A 26,816-nucleotide genomic window follows, 5' to 3' on the forward strand; every position below is an offset into this window, starting at 1 on the left:
TGACAAATAAATGATGGGCACTCGGTTGGCACTTGGTTGCATAAACAACCCAGTGCCTGCAGTTCCTTATGAAACCATGCACAGGGTTAGAAAAAACATACCTTAACCTAACTTGCAACATTTTGCTTATGAAAGTGAAAACTTGTGTGCAGAGTAATTGAAAGTTGTACGGATAACACTGGCATTCATTAGATAAAACAAAAATACCCCAAAAGGAATTGTTAGCTGTTTGTAAAATAGGCCAGCTAAACAACGGAAGAGGGTTTGGAACAATAAAAAGGTCTACATCATCTTAAATTTTTCATGCTTTTTTGGATCAAGATAAAAATAAAATTGTTTTTCAACATCTCAGTGTAATGTTATTTGAAGCTCAACATTATTGGATAACCTCCAGAATAAAACTTTTTAAAGTTTCCCAAAGTTATTCTATGTTTGCTTAAGTGAGAAGGGAGACAACAGCTGCTGTTGTCTCTGACAGTCATGGAGAACAAGTTCTGTGCATCACACAGACTTGTGTAATATAGTGACTTACACTAGTTTTCCAGCAATGTTAACCAATAATTTTAATCAGACATTTGACTGATTAAAGAATATTCTAAAGAATATACGCTTATATATTTGCTAATGGAAACATCCTTGTTAGTTACACCAGTAATTAATAAGAAATCTCCTCAGATTTTGGCAAAAGCTTAATGGTTTAAAATTTCGGGGTTTTTTATCAGTATCAAAAATAATCTACTTACCGGCAAGATTTGAAAATGCTTTATTTTTTGATGATGGCATAACGTAAGCACAAATGCCTTTGGATTGCTTTGGCTGTCCCGGAGAAGAAATAATCTAGGAGAGAACATTTTTAAGAACAAATTGAATACCCCCATCTGTTTGTTCTTAAATAATCAGAACTACTAAATAATATTGTGCCACTGCTGAGCTCTTCTTTAGTGGCATTAAGAGGTGGTTCTGTAACTGGCAATTTGCTTTCTATTATTATACCATGGCTTTGCAACAGATGAAGAAACAAGAAGTGCAAGATACATGATGTTAGTTCTTCCCCTAAGAATGTACCTTTTTTTTTTAAGGTTCCCTCTAACTCAGCTTTCCATTAATGATATGTACTCTCATGAAGAAAATGTTATCACTTGATTCTAGAGAAAATCTGAATTTCTGTAGATGGGAAAGTAATATATGGGAACCTGTTCCCACTACAATATCTTGCATCAGTTCACAGAAATCCAGTGTCAGCAAAATTATGTGTAGGTTAAATGGCTGCTATTGCACAGAAACAGCTCAATACTTTCTTAAAATTATTTAGCAGTTAAGTAGCTTCCAAATTATCAAGATGGGGAAAACACACACTGATTTTTCCTCTAGAACAGTCACAGTATTTTCCCCTCAGCATGTGGAAAAAAATGTACATTAGGTATATAGCTACCAACATCACACACCACGCAGCTGTCACTTTTAAGTTAACCCACAAAACTGAAGTCCTACCCCAAATGGACTTTATTTAACATCCATACCTTGAAGAGGAGAAACGAAGCTAGATAAAAAATCCTGTGTTTCTTCCCCTTGATATTTATGAACTAAGGAAGCAGATCCTCTCCATGCCACAGGAGAATGGCAGAACATTTATAGCACTAAGCACAAGTGGATTTGAGAGATAGCTGAGCACAGGACTGGGACAGCCCGCTTAATTCCTGACCACTATGCAAGGAACACACTTTTCTCCAAGGTACACTCAAAAGAACTGCTTGTAGTCTTAAGAACCCAAAATAATTTACTCCAGCTCCTCAGAACTGACTGAGAAATGTCAGTACCAGAAAAATGCACCCTCATAACCAGAGTGACTTCAGTATTCAGGGACAGGCATTGCCACTCTCAGAAACCATGCATGGTATTTGAACATTCCATTGCAATCGTAGGAAGACCAAATGTGTGGAAAAGGGACAAAATGAATTATGAATTAGGATCCATGTGAGGGAGAAAGAGCATACCTGCCCTGTGGTTGCTGCAGTTCATGCAAATATCTCTCAATCATTTTTCATCTAGCTGTTTCAAAGCAAAGGTCTGCACAACTGATGCTGCAACTGTTTACTCAACCTCTGGCAAGCAACCAGCTTCCACACAAACAATGGCTACCAAAAGAGATGCATCCTCAGCAAGAACTTCCAGAGTTATCAAAGACAGCATCATCAGTTGCTTGTATACAGTGTTGAGCCTCTTCCATGAACCATCAGGAGACTGTTAACTTTCTACCTTCTTTTGTTCAAGAACACACAGAGCAGGAAAACATAGGCAAGAGTTTTACACCCTGAAAATCATGATCCTTAGATCTCAGAGCATATAGGTAACCTGGCTCTTTTGTCACTGCTGGTGGACCTTACTATGGCCAAATTAACCAATTTTTACATTCCACAGTGAGTAAGCTTATTAGGCACAAATTTAACACAGCATTAAACACATGAACACATTTATGAAGATCTCAAGAGGGGTGGGCCACCAGATTCCTAAGGCAACAGACAAAATGAGCCCAAGATTATAATGTGAGAAAACTAAGTCAGCAGTGCTCCTTTGCTTTCTCAGCTTCTCTTTTCTGTTGAACCTGCTTAATTAAAACCCCCTGTCTAGCCTTAGACTAGACAAAACCCCTGAAAAACAAGCAAACACTGCTTGATATATATATATATATATATATATGCACTACCAATTTCTACTTCCCTAATGTATTTTAGTCTTCAGAAAGATTAGTGTTGCTTCTCAATCAGAAAATGCTCAAGAAAGGTTTGAAGTTCACTGTCTCCTGTGAAGCCAACATGGATGTTTCTACCTTAACCTTGAGAGCAATGAAGTCAGTGAACCAAAGGCAACCATGCCTTTCCCATCCTACAAGTCAACAATGCTGAATGCAGTTCAAGCAATTTCCCTTCAATAACCATAACTCCATATAAATAAGGAAAACAGAGATGCTCAGAAGATACTTAAATCTCAACCACAGACATATAAGAGAGTGCTGGAACAGGTACTTCTATTTCTTTGCTCTAGAACAGAAATAGTGAGTAAGCACCATTAGCTGCTCTGATTCATGCAGAAGAGCACGGATGGCTGATTATAAATTTGTTGGCAAATGGTTAGGTACAGCTTTGCCTGAAAAATATCGCCTCAACGCATATTATAAGAATTAACTCTTTTCAAATTCTTACATTGTCGAAAACTTGACTACCTCTGTTGGAAAAAAAGAAAGACGATTAAGTGTATTTTAAGATTTTACTTTTCATATTAAAAGTTAGGATCCACTCCTACAAGCACACACTCTGACTTTTTGGAATCCAGGCGGGTTATAACGGGACTATTCAACGATCAGGTTACTCAGAAGTGCTCATAAACCTACAAACTATTACAGCATAAGTTGTGCTCTCATCTATAAAGCTCACTATCAGATCATAAATACTGAGCAACGAGAATACCTACCCATCTACAAGCCCTTGTTGCTTAATAATCCTGTGAGACTCTTCTCTAGAAATTCTGCCGTGAAACCAGTGCTGTGTCCTATGAATAACTGGAGGTGAGAGGAAAAAGAGGGAGAGGATGGTTAAAATCAGTTACATAAGCAACCATTTTTTCCACATACTAATTATTTAAACATTTTAAAAGTGGGTATAGTTCTCTTACAGAATATAAAATATCTTCCATCAACCTATATAAAAAAGAATCAATATAAAAAAATGCATCTACTTAATATACTGTGTAGAGAGGCATCATATCTCCATGCATTTTCCGATTTGGAGGTATACAATTAGGTAAAGAAGAGAAGTCTCTTATAATACTGCCTTCTCATAGCTTCTTGAACATACTGGGACTAACATTCCTTAGAACTCAATGTATAAGCTAGTGAGTTAGAAACAAGTCCTTCTAAATCTCAAATAAAGAAATGCACTTTAGATAGTGCTTTCAAGAGTCAAGTTAGCCCCCAATATTTTTATCTTTTTTTTTTTTGTTCTTCAAATGGTATTTTATGGTATTTTAAAATTCTGTTAACAGAATAGCAAGAGAAAATAGTTGTTTTTCCTCCAAGAACATTAGGATACTAATATGAAATTTCCTGTTGTTTTAATAAATTTACAGTCTTAAAGAAGTGTTGAGGACTTGCATATTTTACATTTTTCAGTTATTATGGAACAAATTCCATTTTGAAAACTCTCATTTCTACTCTTTAATAAAAGATCACTCATTGACTTTCCTTGTCCAAAATGGCAAATTAACTGCTGGATTCTTTTAAATGGAAATATTTATGGAGTGTCTATTTTTACAAAATACAAGTTTCAAAAGACCAGTCCTAAAGAAAAGCTTGAGTGTGTCATCAAAGGAAAACAAGTTCCTTCTATGGTGTCTGAATGGGTGGGCATGTTAATGACACAGGATCTACTGATAAGGATTGTATTTGACATCAAGGCATTCATACTACATGGCTCCACTCTGTGTCTGTATGAAATGTACGTTTTCTTTACCCACAGAGACCTCTGATACTACGGTTACAAACCATCAGAATTTACCTGTACTCAGTGTGGAAGGATGGAGTGGACTTTGGCTACCCAAGATGTTCATTCTTGTGCTACGTTTCTATAGAGAAAATGAATTACTGTTAAATCCACACTAACGTCTTGGGAGAAGAGAATTAGTGCACATGCAATACAGATTAAATTTACAGGAAACTGGGGGCTGGGCAGATTTAATGCAAGGCTGAGAAAAAGAAATGCAACTTTGAAGGGGGCTAATCTACAAGCAGCAGCTCATTTCAGTTGGCTTAAAACACGAGCCAGATGTTAATGATGAAAGCTCAGTATCTTAAAAAAAAAAAAAAAGGGGAAAAAAAAGACAGAAAAAAGAAAAAAAGAAAAGACTGATATGTTTCTGCTCAGGCAAAACACCAGGCACTCAGTAAATCAAGCAGTATTTCCCTCCCATACATAAAGCACCAGCTAATGCTTCAGTAATGACTCCTTTTCCCTAAAAGACGAGCATGTGGGAAAACTTGTACTGCAGCTGTCTGTCCACAAGACACTATAAACAAGTTACATCAGTTTTCATTGCAAGAGGTCCTGCCTCTTGTATATTCTGCAATTAAACTTACTGGGAGCAAGCCATTAGTCAGAGCCCCAGCCTCTTCCATGTGGGGAAGCATTTAATTTGACATATTCCTCCTCAGAGACTGGTTTTGCAAACTGGCAGTAAAGTTCTGGTGGGTCTGCTTTCCCCCTCAACTTTCCTCTGGACACTAGGGGGACAGAGAAGCAGTGGTAGAAGGTTGTTGTGAATGTGACAGTTTTGCTAAAGATGGATATTGACTTTCAGATCTGCATGCTTGCAGTGTGATTGCTTCAGGTCGGAGCTAAGCTATACTGTGACCAGCACTGCACTAACATCATAGCACACTCTGTGTTTTGGCTCTCAACAGACACTTACTGATTGCAAAAATAGAAAAGAAGAGAAGATAGCTACCCTCCAAGCATGTCCTTCTTCCAAGGCAGCACTCTGTGCTTCAGCAGGATTTTCAATAACTCTTCCTATTTGCCCCGAAAAATCCATTGCTACTAGTGAGTTTTCAGACACACTTCTCTGAAAAGGAATTTTCACTTATTTCAAAAAACAGGGAAAGGAAAAACCAGCTTGAGAGTTTCACTTCAAACTGTTTTGGTTTCAGAAGACTGTCCAAAGTCCTCCTTCAACAGCACAGAAAATACATTTAAATTGTTTTTTCTAGATTTACTACATTCTCCTTTCAAAAGATTCACAGACACAAAAATCGATGGTTTTTTGACTGTAGGGGAGGGAGACGATTCAAAGGCTCAGAATAAAATCTGTTTGCTTAAGTTGCCCATTTGTCCTATTACTATATTTCAGTCATTTTCAGGGCCAGTTGGGATCCAAATATAGGTTCTTCCCTTTTAGATAGTTAACAGTCAGCTCTTGGCCCAACATATTTTAGGAAATCTACGTGTTAGTTTTGCCAGACCTAAGCTGGCTTCTGCAGAGACAGCCAGATGTCTCTCTGTGCCGTACATCTCAAAGAGTGTGACGTAGCCAAGATTTTTCAATCATGTGGATCATGTAAGCCTAAGATAATGGAGAGCCAACCATGGAAGCTGTACTCATGCAAAACATGAACTTTACACTGATTTGCTACACAATGCTGAATTTACATATCTTAGCGTAAAATTTTCCACTTTTAAAATGCAAAAGCAAATGTATCTTTTCCAACATCATACATCAGTGAGGTAAAGTTCATCACTTACTACTGGAGTGGAAAAGTGTGGAAGCATGGCTTTTCGCTGCTGGGGAATTCTGTAATTCTGATACAGTAGCATTCCATACTGCCAACAGAAACACAAGGACATTATTATTCAAATATATGCCCTACAAAAAAAACTGTAGCGATTTCTTAATACCACTTTTACACTGGACCAAGGTCCCAAAGTCATTTGTATTGAGTAATAGTGATTGGTAGGTGGCAAAGAGTAAATATGCACAAAAGGTTTTATTTAAAAAAATACAACTTTGAGTGATATACACAGGTTATTTTTGCCACTCTCAGATACCACTATGTTTTCCTTGTAGAACACAAGCTTTCAGTCAAGATCAGAACATACATATTAATTCCCTTCTTTTTACCCTCTAGAACTTAAAAAAATTGTGCACAAGACATTCAAACTCAGTTTTCATAATGATAAAAAATAAGAACCTTTCTAATTGACTAGCTCTTTCAATAAATTTCACTATTGCTTGGTACTTTTCTCATCCTTAAAAAAAGGTGATTGAATTCCAGTGATGCCCTTGGTTGAACATGATGAATTTTAGCAACACTTGTAGCTAGGATGGTAGGTAAACACCTACTCAGTGCCTTCCCTAGAGGCACAGTGCTGAAGGAGAGCAACATTGCTTACTGAATGTTCTCATTGAAAAAGTTTATGCAATTTCCAAACAGGAAAATATAGGACTATGGAAAGATAAATGAGATGGTGAATAAAAAGGAGTGTTACGGACACAGCCTTGGGGCAAAGCCTTAATTTTCGCTGACCATTAGTCATCTTTTGGTGTGTCTTAAAAACCAAGTCATTTTTTTTTTTCCTGTACGCAGGATGTAGTAAGGTAGAGAGAAAAGCACAGCAGTTTTCAAAGCAGCACATTCAGAAAAAGACTGAGAACCAAACCAGAATTTATGCACATTTTCCTATGAAGACCAGGAAGTTCTCTCCTTCAAAGGGCACCAAATAGTCAGCTTTCTCCTCAGTTCCCTCCATACTGATTTTGTTTCAAAAAGCAGTGAAGCCTCCTATTATATTATCAAGAAATTTTATTGTGTGCTGTCAGATATAAGTAACATTCACCCAGACATAGGGTTACTTATTTTGTTACTTCTTCTAATAGAGCCTTCAGAAAAATGGAAAAAAAACTGCTAAAGGAATGTTGTTCTGGTAAGAGAACCACTTACCATTATGAAAACATTTTATTTTCCTTTTGATAACTTGAAAATACCTTGTTAAGCAGGTTTTTTAATCCATTCACATATCTCAAATTTGGATCCAAAACTAAAACTATATTGATTCATATGTGAAAGAATAGATCTTAGTCCCATGCCTAAATTGTTAGGTGGGACAGGTCTGCTTGGCATTTTGCTCTTATCCATACTGTTTTGGAGACGATGATATTTAAGAACATATAGGTAATTTCTCATGAACAAAATAACAAATGCCACTTAACTCTAGGTGCAGCTTTGCAAAAGTAGAAGAGATTAGCTACCTTGAGGAGTCGAAAGGCAGTCATCCAGCACGTCCTGCTTTGCTCATCTTCAGCACACAACAACCGCAGTTCCTTAGTTTCATTTCTCACTCTGTTTGGCTTTAAAGTATTAGAGGGAAGTCAGATACATTCATTAGAAAACCAGTAACACTGTAAGCTTAGAATCACTGTAAGCAGAGTAAAGGCAGGTACAGTATTAGTCTAAAGAAGCAGCCAGAAAAAGCTCCCACCACACTGAATTTAAAGCTCAGGAGAGGCTGAGCATGCTTTGAAGGAAATCACTTTCTCAGCTGGGTCCAACAAGACCAAATGTTGGTGCCTCCTGACTTTCAGAAGCTGGGGTCATTGATGCTTGTAGGTCCCCTCCAACTCAGGGCATTCTGTGATTCTATGGTTTGAAATAACCTGCAGTCCCAGCAGTTTACAGGAACAAGGTACTCAGGCCATGCTAGAACCAGACCCGGGCACTTAGTTTTGTTGGGTTTGGTAGTTGGAGGGTTTTTTGGGGAGATTTTATTGTTGTTGTTGTTGTTTTGGTTTGGCTTTTTTGTTTTGTTTTCAAATCTGTGTGAAGTTTTATAAACCCCCATTTTGAAATGAAGGATGAATGTTTCCATAACTGAGGGTAACTGAAAATTTGCTTCCATCAGTTCAGAATGTGTCCTGCAGCCAGTCTCTTTGATGCAAACTCTTGCTGTCTAGCTCTGGAATGGCTGCTAGGAAGGAGACTACTTTACTACTGTCACAAAACCAGCTCCCAGCCTTATTTTCTTCTCAGAAAATTACACTTTTCAAACCTTTGAAATACTTTCCAAATGAATCTTTCAGCACAACAGTTTTAAAAATCTTCAAAGGCAAATAGTTATTCTTAAATTCATTTTTCCAAGACAGTCTTCCTCTTTAAATAAAGGCAAACTTCTGGCCCACAATAATGATAACATCGTACTCCATCAGAGCTTGATCCTTTGCTGTTACGTAGTTTTGGTGCTAACTGTCCACAGAAACTTTTCTGTTTGATTAGAGAACCTGGAAAAAGCTTTCATCTGTGAGGTGAACCAAGGCCATCTCACAAGCACACCATGCTTCAGCTCTGAGCTGCTCTTGCACAAAAATTTCCCAAACCAAAGGAGCACCAGATAAAGTGTTAAAAGTGTCACAAAAAATGATGACAAGATTCACAGGACATGCCTGCCAAACGAAAGATGTTAAAGATCAAGTCTTTGTGACAGAAAAGGCTTGCAGAGTTTTACATACAAATCCCATTTAGCTGGGGGTTGGGGTGACTCTGAGCTACCAACACTGTCTGGAACTTTGGAAGAACTCAGTGAGAAGATTTACCTTTATACAAAATCCATACTCTGCAGGGGCATTGTACAACTTCTTGCCTGCTATCAATGAGAAAATATTGCTGTCTTCTAGGTCAGCCAACAATTGCAAGTGTCTTGGTTCCTGTGGAAATAACATGATTTAGCACAGGTAAGTGAAAGGTTTTGGAAGGTGTGCAAGCTCTGCAGTCTCTCAAGCTCAGCCTCCAACAGAGGGCAGTGCATGAACACTGCTCCTCTCCCAGGCAGCCTCAGATGGCCATGGCACACACCCCTTAGATACCAGCCTAGCAGCAGAAAGTGCTTGGTACAGGAAGTTCACAAAACACTTATGCAAACCCATCACATTAAAAATGGCCTGGCCTATTACATTGGTCCAGAGAAATCTGAAGGTTAGCACAACTTTAGTGGCCACAATGCCTGGCTGGTTTGTTTTTATTTTATAATGAAACTGTATGGCTGTGTTCATGCATTGAGAGCCCAGGGCTCGACTGTCACTTGATCATGCCTTACTTATCTTTTTCTGTGGAACAAGAAAAGGAAACACTGTGTGGAGATTTAAAAAAAAAACCAGCAAAAATTACCCACTGTAAAAGCAGAAAATGCTTTCACATGCTAGTACTGTGCAACTTCTTTTTTAATCTTACCTTTGAAGTTCCTTTTGTAGAACAATAAAGTCCTGATCTCCTCAAACACATAAACAGTTTCTTCCATGATTTCCTACCCAGCTCTTTCACGTGCAAGAAACCTTGAATTTCAGGGCAGCTACTGGAGTTTAAAAAGTTCTGTTGGAGAGGAAAATGTAGATGAACATTGTATCCTATGGATGAATTATAAAATTGTCACTGTATTTGCAGAACGGAGAAGAAAATGGCAAATTGCTTTGCTGACTTGAGGTGCAGTTTCACACTAGGCTTAAACTGACCTAGATGTTTAATCTGATTTACAATCAAAACATATATTCCTGCTCCTCCATTGCGTCTACCTGGCCATCTCCTCTTGCAACTGACACCCTCCTATTCTCTGTGTCAAGAGTTAAATCTCAAAAAAGCTACTGCTTCTCTGTATTCCCATTCACCTTGCACCTGGCCTGAAGGGAGAGAAAGTAAGCTTATTAATTTTTAAAATAATACCTTGTCACAGCAATTTTGGCAAATTGTCTTACGTGGAAACATTGGCCAAAATCTCCATCTTTATCCTAAAGTTTTTGAAAGGGAAGAGCCCACTTCAGGATTTCAAGATACCAAGACAAGAGGTATAACAGACAATAGAGTATTTAATTGAAAATGAAATGCAGAGCAGTCAAATAAGTGCCAGCAATTATACCAGACCTCAGGATTGAAAAGCATTTAAATTCTTGATATAAGTAGAGGCACCACATACAAAATAATTTGATTTGTGATATATCACAGGAAGGAACAATTAATTATGGTAGGAGAACTGATGGATTGCTCCCTTATTACAACAGGCCAGGTTTTTAAATGACAGAGGGCTTGATCATTAGGTTAAATGCCAAATTAATAAATTGAATAAGTATGAAGAAAAATGCATAAATCTGGTTAGCTTAGATGCCTCAGCAATTCTTCAAAGTTGTGTTTTGGTATGGACAATACCCACAGGAAACAAAACCAAAAACAGCACCCTGTGTCAGAATTCTTACTTCCATTAAACCCTAATTTTTTTTTTTTCCAGTCCTCCTCCTCATCTCATCTAACAGAATGGAAAAGAACAATCAATTTTCTTGCTGTTTGTACTACGAATCCACTTGTCAGCGAAAGGGACAAGTGAAAGGGAAAGACCAAAAGAACAGATTCTTTTTGTCCAGTCAGTTAAAACAAAAGTAAACTAAGATGGCAAGCTTTTCTGCATGTCAGAGCCAGGTCGACACTAGGGAAAACAGATTCCACTGGTTTTAATGCTATTGTCATGACTAAAAATGCTATCTCTAAATGCAGTATATGATATAATGAGATGATATTTAATATTCTTCCCTGTCATGTGTGTAATTAAAACCAGCGAAATTGCTCAGTGTCTAAGGTGGCTTCAGATACAACATGCTTAATGACTACTAGGCTGCAGGAGGTTTACCTTGAATAAATTACAACTGCCATTGAAATTCTGAAAAATGGTTGTGTGTTTTTCAAAAGAAGTACTTAATATAAAAATTGTAACAAAAATAATTATTTTGGGTAAACAATGAACTAGGGGGAATATGCTCACCCTCTTTCCCCCAGCCTCTTGTGTTGTGATTTATGCTTCTTCAGGACTGTACCTTCCTGAGCCTTCCCAGAAGCAAACTCATACCTCACGAGGCTGTAAGGTTTTCCTTTTGCTCCACTTGAGTTACCCTCAAAACTTTTTCATCTTCAAGAACGTCTTGCTCTTTTGGGGAGTCTTGCTGCAAATTCAATTCTCCACTTAAAATACAGGAATAAGGGTCCAAGGTGTGAAGACCTCTCTTCCTACCAGTCTGTGGCAATGCCAGTCCATGCCAGTTTTGGTTCCTGATTACTACCTCATTGCCCATGACTGTCATTTATAATTCCAGAAATTGGCTAGATTTTTTTTGTTTGTTTGTTTCCCAGATGTAAGTGGATGCTATTGTTTTAAATTCTTCTCAGTGAATGTGGAACCAGATTTTAATAGACTTTGGTATGGTTATAGGACAAAATGAGTGCACTGGATGAAAAGTCAGTGGAAACTTGTCTTTAAACAGAGAGTCAATATATATTTGCTAACATGCAAAATGACAGAAATCAAGCTAAAATCAGTTACTCGTATGCTTATATTCTTCATATATTTGTGCTTCTGCTTTATAATTTGCCTCTTATTCACGATACTGTCTTCCAGGCATCATGGTCGTATGTTCTTAGTACAGTACTTCTTTATTAAATTGTGTTTTAATTTTGCTCCGGAGTTGAATGTCCGCAAGTTGAGAAAACAAGTGAAGTGAAAAGGATTTATAGACTATGGGGCTTAGATTGGAGTGTTAAAATTGAGAGATCTAAGTGAATCAGTTGCTGGTCAGAGAGGTAGCCCACCCTCCAGCACCATCCTTGAAGGCCAACCAACTATGCCACCACCCCTGTTCCTTTATGAGCAAGGAAGAAACTGTAGAGTGACACCAAAACTTCCGCATAAATGCAGCGCACATGCCACCACCATGCAGATTGCACAACTCTACCAACACATATAAATAAGGAACACAACCCTGCAATTTAACCTGGGGAGCTTTAAATGGGATTACTTTGCCAATACTGTACAAATTTCTACTTGCACTTACTTCTTAGGGCATTATTTTTCTATACAAAAGAGCAGCTAGTTGGCTGAACCATGGGGAAGTTGGTCCTTATTGTTAATTCTTGCCAGGCACAAACATGGGACACAAAAAGCAAAAGCAAAACCTCTTACCATATCAAACTCATCTTCTAATATCCACTTGCATTTTTAAACTTTCTCCTGTGCTATGATGTGGAGTACAGAAGAGTACTTCTCTTCTGCCTTTTATAAAAGGTATATTTGTTTTTCTAGAAATATACCTACCAAGACTGTTTACGAGTAACAACAGGCAGCTAAACCAGATACCCACAGAGTAAACTGAGTATTAATAGAACAAATATGTATGACCATAGCTATGAACACTTTGTGCTTGCAATTTACACTTCAATGCCACTGGGTAAGATCTTTGTCAGGTATTTTCAACATTAGTCCCATATGCTACTTCACTATACTGGTCTGTCTCTGACTATTTTCCACACCTTTGAATTTTCTTCCTTCCTTCCTGCCTGTCTCTCAACCCCTCCCCCTCCACCTTCTTTCTCCATACGGATAATTTACAGTACCTGCAAAAGTTGTGACTGTGGGATACTGCCATTTGTTTGCTGGCACCAGGCAACCATTTGTTCGGGAAAGAAATTCTAGACACAAAAAGAAGACAATTGGAAGTCACATTATATTTAAACACTTAGAGAGAACTTTTGACATTTTCTTCCAGTCATTAATTTTTTAGAACTATCACTATTAAATCAATTTGGAGATCCCCTGACACAGAAAGTAATATGAGGGCTTTTCAAGTGCAGTTCTTCCCTTCCTTCTGCTCACCAGATGCCCATGCAGACAGATTGTGGGTTTTTAAAATATCTGATATGCACCATTTCCTAAATGCATTTTCCTCTCACTTCCTCTTCTACTGAGGACTTTTGGGGATCTCTAACAGCCTCCACTTTCTTGGAAAGATAAGGATGAATGGTCCTGCAAGTTGAGTATGCACTGACTCCTTGCTTATTGCACCAATGACTTGATTTCAGATTTATTCCTCCACTTCCCCTTTCATCTGCTATGTTTTAAAATTCCTGTATAATTTGGTACACTGAATTTACTATACACAGCAATGACAGGAAATCATTCTTGAAGTTTTTAAACATTATTTGAAGCATGGAGACATCCAGAAATGCCTGAAATAAAACAATGACTGATTATAACAAGATGAATCACAACAAAAACATTTCCAGTTTAGAACATTTGTCACTTTTCAGGCAATATAAATTTCAGTCTTTAGGGCATAAAGAGAAGGGCTGAAGAGGGATCACCCTTCTGCCAGGTAAGTTGCACAATGAGTTATGAAAGCTAACATTTACCAGCCTCTCTTGAGTAGAAACAGTGCCATATGGCAACAGCTAATGCAATGGATAGGGAGCCTTCGCATTCATACACCACAAGAATGATTTATTCTGTGATTGCAGGAGCCTGGGACTGAATGCCAAGCATTCTGGGTTTTACTTCCATGCTCTGTTATTAATTAAAATATACCACATGAAACTAATGTGCTAGCTCCTATGATACCAAAACTTCTGTACAATGCTCAGATGTTCATAGGCTATCAGATGGTGAGATCAACAGAAGTGAAAAACTAGGAACATTCCATGTACAGAAACATTTTACAGACTAAGTCAAGGCACAGACTCGGAAACAAGCACCAGCAGATGACAAATGTACATGCAAGCATACATGTGAGGATGCAGCAACTGTGCACTTGCATCTATGAGGAAAGGAATTAATTTACCACCCGCAGTTTCTTCAGCAATGAGTTTAAACACGACCTTGTGTATCTTTTTTCCTTCTCGCACCACAGATGCCTGACTGACCCAAAATCTGTTCTTACCTAACCACCTCTGGATTACCTTTCCTCAACTATCTTGATGGGTTGCACCAGCTGACATTGGTTTATGACAACAGTCTGCTCCAACATAATTGTTTGGATAAAATAATGTGAGAAAGTCATCCTCAGGTAAGCAGTTACACAGTAACCTGCTTAAAATTACAACATTCAAAGGATCTTAAAAATCCAGGAATAGCTATGGCATGCAGTACTTTTCAAGCATGGGTATACCGAGGGTACAGAGAGGGCAAGCTACTGGGATCAGTAAAGAAGGCAGAGCACATCAGTAAAGCACAGCTATAGGTGAAACAATGTTCGATATATGTAACGATAAACTGGAAATTCCATGTATGGAGTAAGTCCTTTAGGGGTTACCCAGATGGGTTTGCTGTTTTATTAATTATTACAGTCAGAAATTAAAAGGTTTGGATACTGCTTGTTATGTGATGAATTTGCTTTGAATCAAGTAACTTTGACGATAATGAGTAAATTGTGCTTCTGATTGTTTTTCTTGAACTTACAAAAATTTCCCTCTCTTGGTCACTCTCCAATGTAACTACAGACATTTTGAAACAAGCATATTTGGTAACTTGGGAACACTTGAGGTTTTTAGGCTAGAAGAAAAGTACAAGTAATTTAAACATTGGTTAAAATTTCTTTGGAAAGAATTCTGTTAGTTGGTTACCTATTTTGTTTAATAATAAATGTTTAAAACATCACAGTGCCCAGCAATGTTATTGCAGTCCACCCCTCTGTGGTGTAAACAACTAAAGAATGAGACTCACCATGGGATTTTTGAAAAATTCGTATTTTGCGTAATTCTTCCTGAACAAAAATTTACTTTCACTTCCCATTGTGGATTCAACTTGAACTATGAGCTCATGATCTTCCAAGCACCTCTCTGTGGAAAAAGAACATGGTGTTAGTACACAGCCAACCAGCAGGAGTGAGACCAACTAAGAACAGAAGTTGAAACAACCCAGTGTAATTCTATTACCTTTTAAGAAATTAGCAAAACACATTCTAGCATATTGCCATGAGGCAATACTTTACTTTGTAATGTATTACAAAGTTTAACATTATATGACAATGTTCTTCAAGGAATTTTTATATATCAGGGCTTCATAAGCACAGACTTTTGAGAAAGCAGTAATTTTTGTTTTGTGTGCAGTAGCTACAATAATACAGACAAACCCCTTCTTTTGGCAATGGTTGTGTGCTGTGGAATTGGCAAGGTGGACAGGTTTAAGGGGGAAAAAAGTTACAGAAAGGCCACTGTTAGGTCTTGAACTATCACAGAAATACAGTGTTGTTGTATTTGATCACACTCTATAAAACCAGTCCATTTCAAGGTGAACTTCAGGCCTTTATTGTAGATGCTAGACAATGGGGTTTATTATGAAAGAGGTCACAGGATCTACTTTACAGGAATACTGACAGAGACAAATGTTTTGTACACATGACAGGGCAATTTTCTGCTCTAGATTTGGTTACAAGGTAACTGCCCATAACCACCACTTCTTTGGTCAAAAGAATGGCACATCAAAGCATGAACAGATAGCTTAACAAACCCAATTCACTGAAAGCAGTAACTCGAAAGAAGGCAACTGGCTAAGTGTACACTACTTAATGAACTCATTATCTTGACAAGAACTTTCTCAGAAAATATTTAGGTATTTTTCAGAAGTTTTAACTAGTCAGTGCTTTCATGCCTTATATAATACAAAATTTAAAAATTAGGTCAAACAAAACATAGCTTTTGCAAAACATTAAACAAAATGCCTGTGACTTCCAAAGAAGTTTGGAAAGTCCCTTCCCCACTTTGTGTTCCTGCAATCCTTGTATTCCTACAGTAAGAAATGCCAGGGTGCCACCCAAGTTCTCTTGGGGTGTTTTCAGGATAGAAATAAGCAGTCATTAGCATCTCAAAGAGAGCAAGCTCTGGAATATCACTTGAATTACTGAACCACAGATTATGTGGTGTTCTTTGATTGAAGATTTAACCTATGACTGAATGATTCCATGATTTTTTTCTCCTGTACTTAGGCTGTCAGTCATCACCAGCTCATTGATGACTTCAGCATTTACTGTGCATTTGTGATGTCCAGCCTTGCTCTAGATTGTTTTCAAAGGGGTTAACATTGAAAAACCTCTATAGTGGGCTGCTCTCAAACCAAGAGCTATTTCTTAGTGCATCAGGTGTAACATCGCTTTGAAGGGGTAGTTCTTTGACTAATGTGCACAACAATATTGCTACAGGGTGGCTGTTAATAAAAGACATTTGGCACCACCTCAGCATTCATCACCTAAACATGCATGTTTCTAGGGGCTTTGCAGATAAAGTTTCAGGTATTGCTAATCTGGTGCTACTATTGTGGTTTTTAAGCAACTGGATGAGTCAAATCTCCTCTACATTGTGATGAAGACTGTGGGCCTATGAGGGTGAAAGGCCTATTTTTTAAATTATGCTTCCTCCAAAAAACATTTCATTACATTGGTATGAAGCTTCATCGCAGTATGAACCCTGAAAGATCACACGTCCTGTTACAGCCTAGTTCTGCCACCACCCATGCGATGCAATACACCCAAACTTGTAGTCTTCGCTTTCCTAACACATTAAAAATTGCTTGTAAGGGACAAACTCTTTATTCTGTTCTGAGGAAATGAAGTATAGATGAACATTTGTAAATTGGTTTTGTATTTCAGTGTTTAGTTTGTGTAAATATACTTAGTGCCTGTTTCTTAGGTGCTTTAGACAACTGACCTAGATGTATTCTGTTACTACATCAAGACCTGAGATTCTATGGTGATATTCCAGCTGATTTAGTATTTTCATTTTGATGGCCAAAGCCATCTTGGAGAAAAGATGCAGCATTTCATAGCACGTGCATGTAAAAAAAGGAAGCTAGTCCTGGTCAGTTTGCTATTACTTCATAGAAGTTGTACACTTGGGACGTGCTTGGTAATCTGCATTTGGTTGGTACAAATGGGATGAACTTGACACACGAGCAACCCAGCCTCAGCCCTGCTTTGAGCTTCCTGCTACAAAAACTAGAAGCACAGATGTCAGCCTGTTGAGTTCAATAGGTCAGTCTGTCTTCAAGTGGCATTGCTGTTGAAGTGACCAGAAATGTGTCCTTTCAGTTTATCTGATAGGCTCCACTCAGTCTCCTCTACACACTTCCTGGAACAGACTTTTCCTCCGCCCCACCCAAGTTAATCTGCATTATTATCAGAACTTCTACTGAACTGTAGTAGTGATACAAGGTGGGAAAAGGAGCTGGATTCCATCATAAAAAAACTCACAGGTATAGCCAAAATTCCCAATCAGAGAATCACTACAAATGACAGGTGGACCCCTGTAGCCTGCCCTGAGCCCGCCCTGATTTTGCATTTAAGCAAGTGCTATGTTTAACTGTTCCACTTTTAATTCACTCATATTAAGGGAAATCAATGCATGTTAACAAAAAAATCTAGGTACAAAACTGCAGTAATGATTTCTTCTAACCCTCACATATTTCAGAGCCCTACTACATTCTCTCCTGCTTCAATTTATTTAGTAAGGTGTACAGTTAATTCTGGAACTCGAAATATGAAGTGTGTAGGTAGGGAGGGATTCTTTCAGTGTCCAGGCACATACAATCATGTGAATGTCTTCACCATTATTATTTTTGTTTATGTCCAATAGATAGATCTCTGTCCCCATCCTAAAATGATGATAGTTAAGTACGGAACAGAACATAGGGGGAATACCACATTTTATAAACAGGTTAGGTGTACTTACAGTAGCAAATGAAATAATGGGACCAATTCAAATTTCATAGACTGCTTAAATATTGACTACAACGTGCTTTAGATATGAGCAGCATGGTGCAGCAGGAACCACTTTCAAATGTCAAATCAAGAAAGTCTTATGGCAAATTGTCACACCACTGCCTCCAGTGAGAACACAAATATTTTGTGCAGTCAAATAGCTGTTTAAAGTTATGTGTAAGCACATTTTATCTGGAGTATACTTGGCTATGTGTGTGAACAGTGAGGTGGAGGTTCCTTACAAAGTGGGACGTCAAAGACCAACGCAATGATAAATATGCAGCTGGCTTCAAAAATTTGAACTTGTCCTCGGTCTGTCCAATGGTAAAACAATGAATTGGTTCTGCAAACCAAGCTCTTTTGGAAAGTACTATTAGGCAAAATAGGGGGAGAAAAAAAACAATAGTTCACTAAATGAAGGAACTCCTCTCTTTTGGTGGGCTTCAAGACTCCCACCTAGAGCATTAAGTCAGCAAGGATTTATTGTACAAAAAATAATGTCTTCTAGAAACACATAATTCTGACTGCTCTTTAACTGTATTTCTCTTCACACTATGTATTCATTCATCATTGTTTCATACTTATACTAGCAATCTTATATCTAGAGGAACAAATATGGACCATCAGATGCCTGATGACAACCTCAACCAGGCTGCAGACAGATTACTACCTTGACCTGACAGTCTCCGAAATACAGGAAAGCATGTAAGCTACAGAGGAGCTAGAAATAAGCAGCCAAATAATAAAAAATTCAACGTTCAACCAAAACTGGTGGAAGCATGAAAGCTGGTATTTAAACTTTATTGAATATGTCTACTTAAGACCCCAAATTCAATAAACTGGACGATGTTGTCTCCTGTTAAATTAACTAATTTATTTCCTTTTCTGTCCTCATCCTTTCAAATATGTGAAATCTGTATAATTACATTTTTTAAAATTCTTTAAATATTTTTTTGTCTGTTGGCTCTACACCCCCAAAGGCTGCATTACTTCTCACACTGATCTACAGCGTGGCCTACAGGGGACAGCCCTGGGACCATCCCTGTGGAACCAAATTTGGTGGCTGCTGAAGCCCCAACCTGCACACCCTGCTTCTCTGGGGGCCCGCTTTGTGCTTCAGTGTGAGACAGAGGTCCAAGGCAGGCAGGTCCCCATGTATATAAATGCAGCCCGATAAGTATCTTGCTCTTTTCCCATCATTGTTAATTACCAAGTTATTTGTGTGTAAACAGAAGCTTTTGATTTCCTAATCAGCCTCCTGCCCGATTCATTCAGAGATGTCACACACCAGAGTTTGACAGCACAATTAGTCACCATGGAAGCTATTGTGATGTCACAAACACTGAATTGTGGCATCATTGAATGAATCTGGCAGGAGAAGGATGTTAGTTACAAAGGAGAAGGCTTCTGTTTACACAATACCTTGGTAATCAGCAATGATGGGAAAGAGAATATAGAAAAAGAGAGCCTGGTAGTTTAATGAACATTGATAAAACTGCAAATTTGTAAAGATTTTTAGAAGAGCATGTGGCGTATTAAGCTACAGAGATAAAGATTCTGTAATTTATACCTTAATTCTTAACCTCATCCTATGTCCTCAGAATTTAAAGTATATCAAAGACGCAGACCAGTGAGTGTTTCATGTTAATTTTTTCATATATTTCTACATCAGGAGAGATAATGAAACCATTAACTAATCAGGGTATCCTACGTGTTTGGGTTTTTTTAAGTGTTAGTCTGCAGAGCAGTGAATTTATTAGTGTTTAACAGTATTGGTTTAGGGCATCACATTTCCAGCAAATCATTTCCTTTTTTTATTCGTAAGGGTTCTGAATTACATTTTTAGACATAAAACCCGCTCTGTTAGCTACAGATAGCATTCACAATTCCAGTGCTGGCGACTGCAGCTTATGATTTGCCTTCCTCTGTTTTCTAGAAAAAACATTTCCCATGAAGTATATCGACTAATACTCCAAATGCTACACTTTTTAAAGCGTTATTGTATGCCATGGAGAATTATAGATAGCATTATCTGAGCGATATGCTGTTGCAAGCTGCACAGCAGAAGCCTGTAACTAATCAGTGCCACAAAATAACAGGAAAAGCAAGACTGAATAACATGAGATCCTTTCAGGTATTGTAATTAAACCAATTCACGGTGTTATTTAATTCCCCACAGTTCTTCCTCTTGCTGCCTTCTTGAAACTGTAACCATGACACCTTAATATCAATCAGGTGGAGGAGCTGCTGCCTGGAGAGCAGATACCACCGCTGGTCCAGAAATTGCCCATGGCTTTGTGGGTGGTGCCACCATTTTTTCCCTGCCTGAAGTCAAGTTTAGCTAACCCCCTCCCCCACCTCAGCATGTCTAGCTTTCATAAGCATTACTGTAGGTATGTAAGGCTGAGTCTGTTCACCCAGGTTTCCCAGCTGGTGATGAGCTGAGCTGTTTCATAGGGCCGTACTCTTAGGATCAAGCTTAATTTGCCTAAGCTGTTTATTTGCAATAGCTTCAGACACAGCAAGGTAGCAACAGAGTGCTAGCGTGAAGATTAGACAATTCTTCTTCTTTTTATAACAAAAGAAAAAAAAAAACAGAGGATGGGAAATAAGGGAAGGACTTTAAATGGCTTAAATGCTTAACACATCAAATTGTAATACACAGAAAGCACGTATGTGGCTTCAGCTAATTGTACAAATAAAAGCAGTGGAAAAGAAAACGTTCCGTCTGGAAGCACATTTATATGAATTACACGTTTTATGTTCCCAGGTAACCATGCCACCCCTTTGACCATTCCCTACCTAATCCTAGGTGAGGGTGATGCTCCACTAGAGTCCAGCTGTTATCATCCACACAATGACTTTTGTAAACGAGCAGCTGACAGAGGTCCCTGGCTGTCATGTCTGCTAGAATCTCGACCACTTTGCTTGTTCCATCTTCACTAAAGACTTTTACATCCTGCAACATAAAGGGTACACTTACAGATCAACAGCTCTGAACATAGGCAAACCACACAGCTACTGTAGAAAAGCATCATCCTCTTGGTGTGAGGGTTCCAAGCACCTTGGCAGCCAGGACAAATGAAATGGATGACTCACTTTGTAACACTTTCTCTCGATGCCCCCTAGACCTATTTCCCCTCCCCCCTCCCCAACACCTCCCTGCACTAAACAAAGATTCAGCAGGGTTAATATGACCACGTACACAGGAAAAGTGAGAGAGCAGGTTCTGTATAAAGCCGTGTAAGGTAAGCAAACGTGAAACAATGTCGAGAGAGTACTTTGGCAACAGCGGCTGAGAGAAATCACGTCCAGTCAAACACACACAATTTTCGTTGAGATCCCATCAGAGGCCTCTGAACATTCACAGGGGAGCAGGCCAAGACCCCAAAGATTAAAAATGGCTCTCTTGTTCCCCACTAACTTTTGATTGTTTCATGTGGGGAAGTCCCACTTGCAGTTTGTTGGCAAATCAATTACCTAGCACAGTCCACACATTTCTCTCCCTGCCCTGACTTCTCTTTTGATCGTAGCTTGAAAGTAGTTTGAAACCAAATGTGCATACGCTGCACATCCTAAACATCAATGGGGATGAGAGAACAAGTCAAGAACCTTCTCCCCCACCTCCTGAATTATACAGATGCTTTCCCTTTTGCATTGTTTTGCTCAAGCAAGAGACACTTCCCGCAAAATTATTTCTCCAGGCAAATGTGCAGGTCCCAGATTTAAATGAACTCCGTGTTTAAAAAGCTCCGCATCCTAGTGAGAGAAGGAGAGTCTAACAAAAACCTAGAGGGTAATTCGATATGGAAAATCTTACCTCAACGGCACGTAAAAGGCAGCAGTCGGAAGAACAAGATGGCATTTTAAATGGGGATTGCCTCTTGAGAGTTAGTTCTCTGCCTCCGCCGACCCTCTGCAGCCTGCGGCTGGGCGCCTGGGGTGCCGGCGGCGTCAGGGGCGGCCGTACCCTACCTGTCACGTAGCCCCTGCTATGGGGACTGTTTCTGGGGAGGGAAACAACTCTGCCAGAGCTCCACTCAAAGGGTTACACGCAATCTTTGCGGTAGTGAATCAAACCACACTGTGCAGACCAATCCTAGCCCTCCCTCCGACTGATGTAATCATTTCCCACACACTATCAGACTTCCAAATTATTCCCGCCTCCCCCACCTCCCCCCCCACCAAAGAAAAGAAAAGGAATTACAAAGGAAATGTGGTTTTTTTTATGACGACCTCGGGGCGCTTGAGACCCCTGGGGCGGCGGCGGGGCGGGGCGCGGGGAGCCCGGCACGCGTGTACTGCTGCCCCGGCGTCGGTGCCGGTCCCGCCCGCAGCCCGGCCTGCCCGCGCTGATGTCATCGCCTGCAACTTGGGCACTTGAACTTCTCCGCCGCCGCTCCCCGCTCCCCGCCCGGTCCGGCTCCGCTCCGGGCCCCGGCGGTGCCACCGCGCCGGGGGAGAGCGAGCACGGCCGGCGCCGCCCCCACGCCCCGCTCCCCGGTGCCCCGGCTACGCACAAATTCGAGCCCAGTGAGGGAGGAGTTAAAGCCTCATCCAGCCTAAGTGACTCAAAGCCGCGCGTTCAGGAAACGGCTTCATCTGACAGCAGGGATGAGCCAGCTCTTTCAGAAGTGGGCTCTGGAAAGGAGAGGAGGGGGAATCCCGGTTGCTCTGGGGAAGGCATGCGTGCTGTGCAATGCTACGGCTGCACTCCTGCCAACGCGTAGCCAAGCCAGGGCATCCTCATACACGCAGGAATTTGTTGGGCGTGGGGGTGCCCCCGTTTTCTGTCCTGCGGGCAAGTCTCTGTTGTGTCGCTAGCTCCGTGTCGCAGCAGAGCCCCGCATTACACCCGCAGCGGTGCCGGCCCGCTCCGCCACTCGGCAGCGCGCCCGTGGGACGGGGGGACACGAGGGGATCGATGCCCGAGACACCCCGCAGGCATCGCACCGGAGGTGTGCGAATGGGGAGCGCAGCTCTCGTGTTCACTCACAGGATGCGCAAGCACACCGAAAAGCCAGTATGCAACAAGACAGAAAGTAGCTATTTTGTTTGTTTTAGTGGTGAATGGCAGGGACTAACACTCGCTTGGTATTTTTTTTTCCTTCTACTTTTTATAGTATAGCCATAGATTGGACCGAAAAGTTGGCGGTGAAAGAATTCCTTTCTACTTTCAGCTTACTCTGTGCATGTAGCTGCACTTTCTGTATTGAAACGAAACTATTTTGGATGGATTTCCTGCCTCGGGAACCAAGCTGGTGACATCATTCATTCATTAGTCACGAGAAGCACAGCCCTCTGCTCTCTGCCTCAGCTTTCACAGGGGAGCCCGAATCAGGAATACGCCACAGCAATCGCCACTTTCGCAACACCTGGAGGACAAACCCCGCCTCTTTTCCTTTCCTGCTGGGAGCAAGGCAGTGATACAGACAGCACCTAATCACTGTCAGTGCCAAGTCCCAGAAGAAAGGCAAAGCTGTTTCACTGAGGGTGCCTCTCCACTCGCGCAGGTGGAAAAGAGACAACCACCACACTTTTCTCTGCTCCCAAGCATTGAAAGCCTTATTGCCATGTGGCCACTGGAAGAAAGCTGCAGCTGTCTTTTATGCTCATTCATGCTGTGCTCTCTCAGTATGAAGTAAAGGGGTCAGGGGTGTACGTGTCCCACCCTCCCCCTCCTTGCCCAGAGTCTGAGCTGATGCTGATGCCAGCCCCCGTGAAGTACCCCAGCATTTCAAACTACTGGATACCCAACACTGCTGTTTGGTGTACTACTACTGAAATGCCATATTCCCTCCTCCAGAGAGCCCGGCCCTGAAGAAAGCATCCACTATCCCCACACCACAGCCACTATGGGAGTTGGGTTACAAACACGGATATGTTCATTCATGGGACCAGTCAGCCCTTGGGGTATTAACAGGGCCCTTAAGGCCCAGGGACTGGAGTGCAGTGGGTGGGCAGCATGACTGAAGCAATGAGCAAGTTAACTTCACTGATTATTAATAGTGCTGTGTATGCCATCAAGGACAGAGCAAGGCCATGTATCACCACTGACATCACAGATATAAAACACTGCATCAGGAGGGGATGTAATAGCCTGAGCTGAACCCTGCCCCAGGGGACAGGAGAGAGGCAGAAGTGAGATGAAACCCTGTTCCTCTGCAGAGGCAAGAGTGCAACAGTCCCTAAGAGGCTTATATGGAAGGTAAGGGGATTTTATGCCCCCACACAACGCTGCAGAGTTATGAAGTATAACCACAAATATGAAACCAGCTTGACAAAGCTTCACCTCCAACTTTCTGACAGTTTCTGTGATAAAAGATGCAGATAACAGTATTCCTGTATCACAGAGGGGACTGGATTTAAAGTCAATTGGTCAAATCCAACTCTCTCACTTTTCCTTTTTCTCTCTTTCTTTTTTCCTAAGGAAACACCTCCCACTTTAAGGGCTCCCTATTCAAACTTCGTCCAGCAGAAACACTGTTTCATTTCCAAAACTGCTTTAGGGCTTATTATCTGCAAAAGAAAACGAAGCAAGATTCACTCAAATAAAATACCCTAATAATGAAAACACTTAGCCTGATGAGAGGTTCAAAAAGTTAGTCTGACACTTTTGCACTGCATCCCTCTGAGAAATGCAGTGAAATGCAACAGCAGACTGCCTGCAACAGTGATTTACAAAAGGCCCTAATTACGTCAGCAGCACAAGGCACCTTCTATTCAAAATTAAGGTTAAGAATGCTAAGCCAAGCAGAGCACTATATTGGCTGAACATTCAGTGCTTTACAGCGCAAAGGAGCAGATAACAGACTGCACCATTGTTCTGGGAAGAAGTCTTCCCCCAAGCTTTTCTTTTCTTTTCTTTTTTCTAAAGACAAAAAGACTTTAAAAATTAAAAATTTAAAAGAACATTAATATTCATCACTTCAGAACTTTCATATAATGGGTCGCATATCTTGAGTATCTTCATGGCTGTTTCATCTTCCAGCCTCAGTTCCTCAACCTCCCTCAGTATTTTGTGTGTTATCAAGCAATGCAAATTTTTTAGGAATGTGAAGGGAAAAAAAAAAAAAAAAACAACAAAAACCAGAAAACCCGAACAGTCATGTGATGGTCACATAATTTCTTTTCTGTTTCTCATGCTATGTCTTTCCTTTTTCTTCAAAACAAAACCTATGACTATACACAATGATCACAGAAATTCACTCTTTTACATGATGTTACGCTAAAAATCTTCAGTGGGAAACAGATTTACATTTACATTCTACAATCTGAAATCAAACAGCGTAATTTATATCAGTGCAGAGCAACCCAACCAATCCTGGGTTATGACTCCAAGCATAAGAAGGAAGCACCAGTTATCCGAAGGCCCTCTGACTGAAATCTAATAGATCAAAGATGTTAGTATACTAGTTCTTTTAGAGTTTCCCTTTATAAGAGATGTTGATCAGAGACTTCACAGAAAGCTATTAAAGTACACTGAAAAGTCATTACTAAGAGCTGCACAAACAGAAAATCAGTCCAGAAAGTTTTGACTTCCATCCCCCAATTTCATTCATCCAGAGTGCTCAGACATGATTATCATACAATCAGTGAGGCAAATAGAAGGAAAATGGAACTGAAAGGTATGCATGTACCTTGTGTAACCAGAAGCAGCTATTCACTGCAGAAGGCACCTATGTACCAGGCAGTACTTGCTGTTTTCACTGGAACTCTGTTTTGATGAGATCTTTTTTCTAAAAGCTTTTTATAATCAAAGCTTATCAGCTCACAAGAGCAGAGTCAGAGTCACTGGAGGAATGAGGAAGCTTTCAATTAGGATTGGTCAACTCAAAGCTGCTGAAGCTTGAGCTCAGCCTGCAGGCTACCCTTGAACTGCTATTTGCCTGGTTGAAAAAACAACAAATAAAGGAAGGTTTTGCTTCCTAAAGTTACAAACCTTTGAAAAAGAAAAGCCTGCAAGCATACTCTGTGCACACATGACAGGCAAGCAACTCAGTTCACCACATCTACATGCTGGAGCACCAGCCAGTCCCCCTTTACTTGCCCAGCAGCATTAAGGCAGCTTTATAAGACATGGAAAATTCAACTATTGCAATGAAATAAATATATAGGTCAACGCTATGGCTCTTTTTGCCTTCTCTGTTACACTTCTCCTGCAGGAAAATAGCCCTTCAGACAAACAGCAGTGGTAACAGCAATACATCGTGGATAAAATCACTTATACACAAGGCATCAGATAGTACTTCCTTATAAAAGAAAAAAAAAACCTGTGAGGTGTTTGATCGTAGCTTTTTTTTCCCCCCTACATATACACATAAAACCCTTGGAAATGCTGAGGTTAAGGTTCTCACAGCAACATTAACTCTCTCCTCTGGCATACACTATAATTAGGTATACATTTAAAAGACTATGAACAACAAATGAGAACAACTGTTGTACAATCGAGATCTTAGTCTATGACTTTCATATTCAGAACAGTAACCATAAAACAAAATCCCACAAACCCCTGCTTTAGTTGGCTGTGTTTCAAAATGCTCATTCTGTTCCCCTTCACTGGGCTACTGAATTTTAAACCCATTTCCAAGGGTCAGAGGAATAACCTGACCTGAAGGGGAAGGGCAATCATAAACATAATCTTATGTTCAGTGCTCATCAAAATCAATACTGAAGTCATAAACTCCATGAGGGTTGCACCAGCAAGAGAGGTTTTGGGAATCACA

At 40.1% G+C, this 26,816-nt stretch overlaps 1 protein-coding gene and 1 long non-coding RNA gene across 7 annotated transcripts in view; one reads left to right on the forward strand and one right to left on the reverse strand.

Moving 5' to 3' along the window:
* The window catches only part of GRB10 (growth factor receptor bound protein 10), a 146,322-nt gene that overhangs the window by 3,227 nt on the left and 116,279 nt on the right, over positions 1-26,816 (reverse strand). For all 6 annotated transcript variants that reach the window (XM_053957031.1, XM_053957074.1, XM_053957038.1 and 3 more), the window contains 11 exons: positions 20,893-21,049; positions 15,063-15,178; positions 12,962-13,036; positions 9,767-9,904; positions 9,133-9,243; positions 7,795-7,893; positions 6,291-6,368; positions 5,497-5,613; positions 4,551-4,617; positions 3,469-3,556; positions 744-837 (listed from right to left, as the gene is read on the reverse strand). In XM_053957031.1, coding sequence (XP_053813006.1) covers positions 744-837; positions 3,469-3,556; positions 4,551-4,617; positions 5,497-5,613; positions 6,291-6,368; positions 7,795-7,893; positions 9,133-9,243; positions 9,767-9,904; positions 12,962-13,036; positions 15,063-15,178; positions 20,893-21,049 — 1,140 coding nt within the window. The remainder of the gene's footprint in view (positions 1-743; positions 838-3,468; positions 3,557-4,550; positions 4,618-5,496; positions 5,614-6,290; positions 6,369-7,794; positions 7,894-9,132; positions 9,244-9,766; positions 9,905-12,961; positions 13,037-15,062; positions 15,179-20,892; positions 21,050-26,816) is intronic.
* Positions 19,555-20,741, forward strand: LOC128795939 (uncharacterized). Its single transcript, XR_008433672.1, has 3 exons — positions 19,555-19,720; positions 20,027-20,224; positions 20,326-20,741. It is a non-coding gene; the product is annotated as an uncharacterized LOC128795939 (long non-coding RNA).

The sequence above is a fragment of the Vidua chalybeata genome, chromosome 1 (genome assembly GCF_026979565.1).
Source record: "Vidua chalybeata isolate OUT-0048 chromosome 1, bVidCha1 merged haplotype, whole genome shotgun sequence".
NCBI classification, from domain to species: Eukaryota; Metazoa; Chordata; class Aves; order Passeriformes; family Viduidae; genus Vidua; species Vidua chalybeata.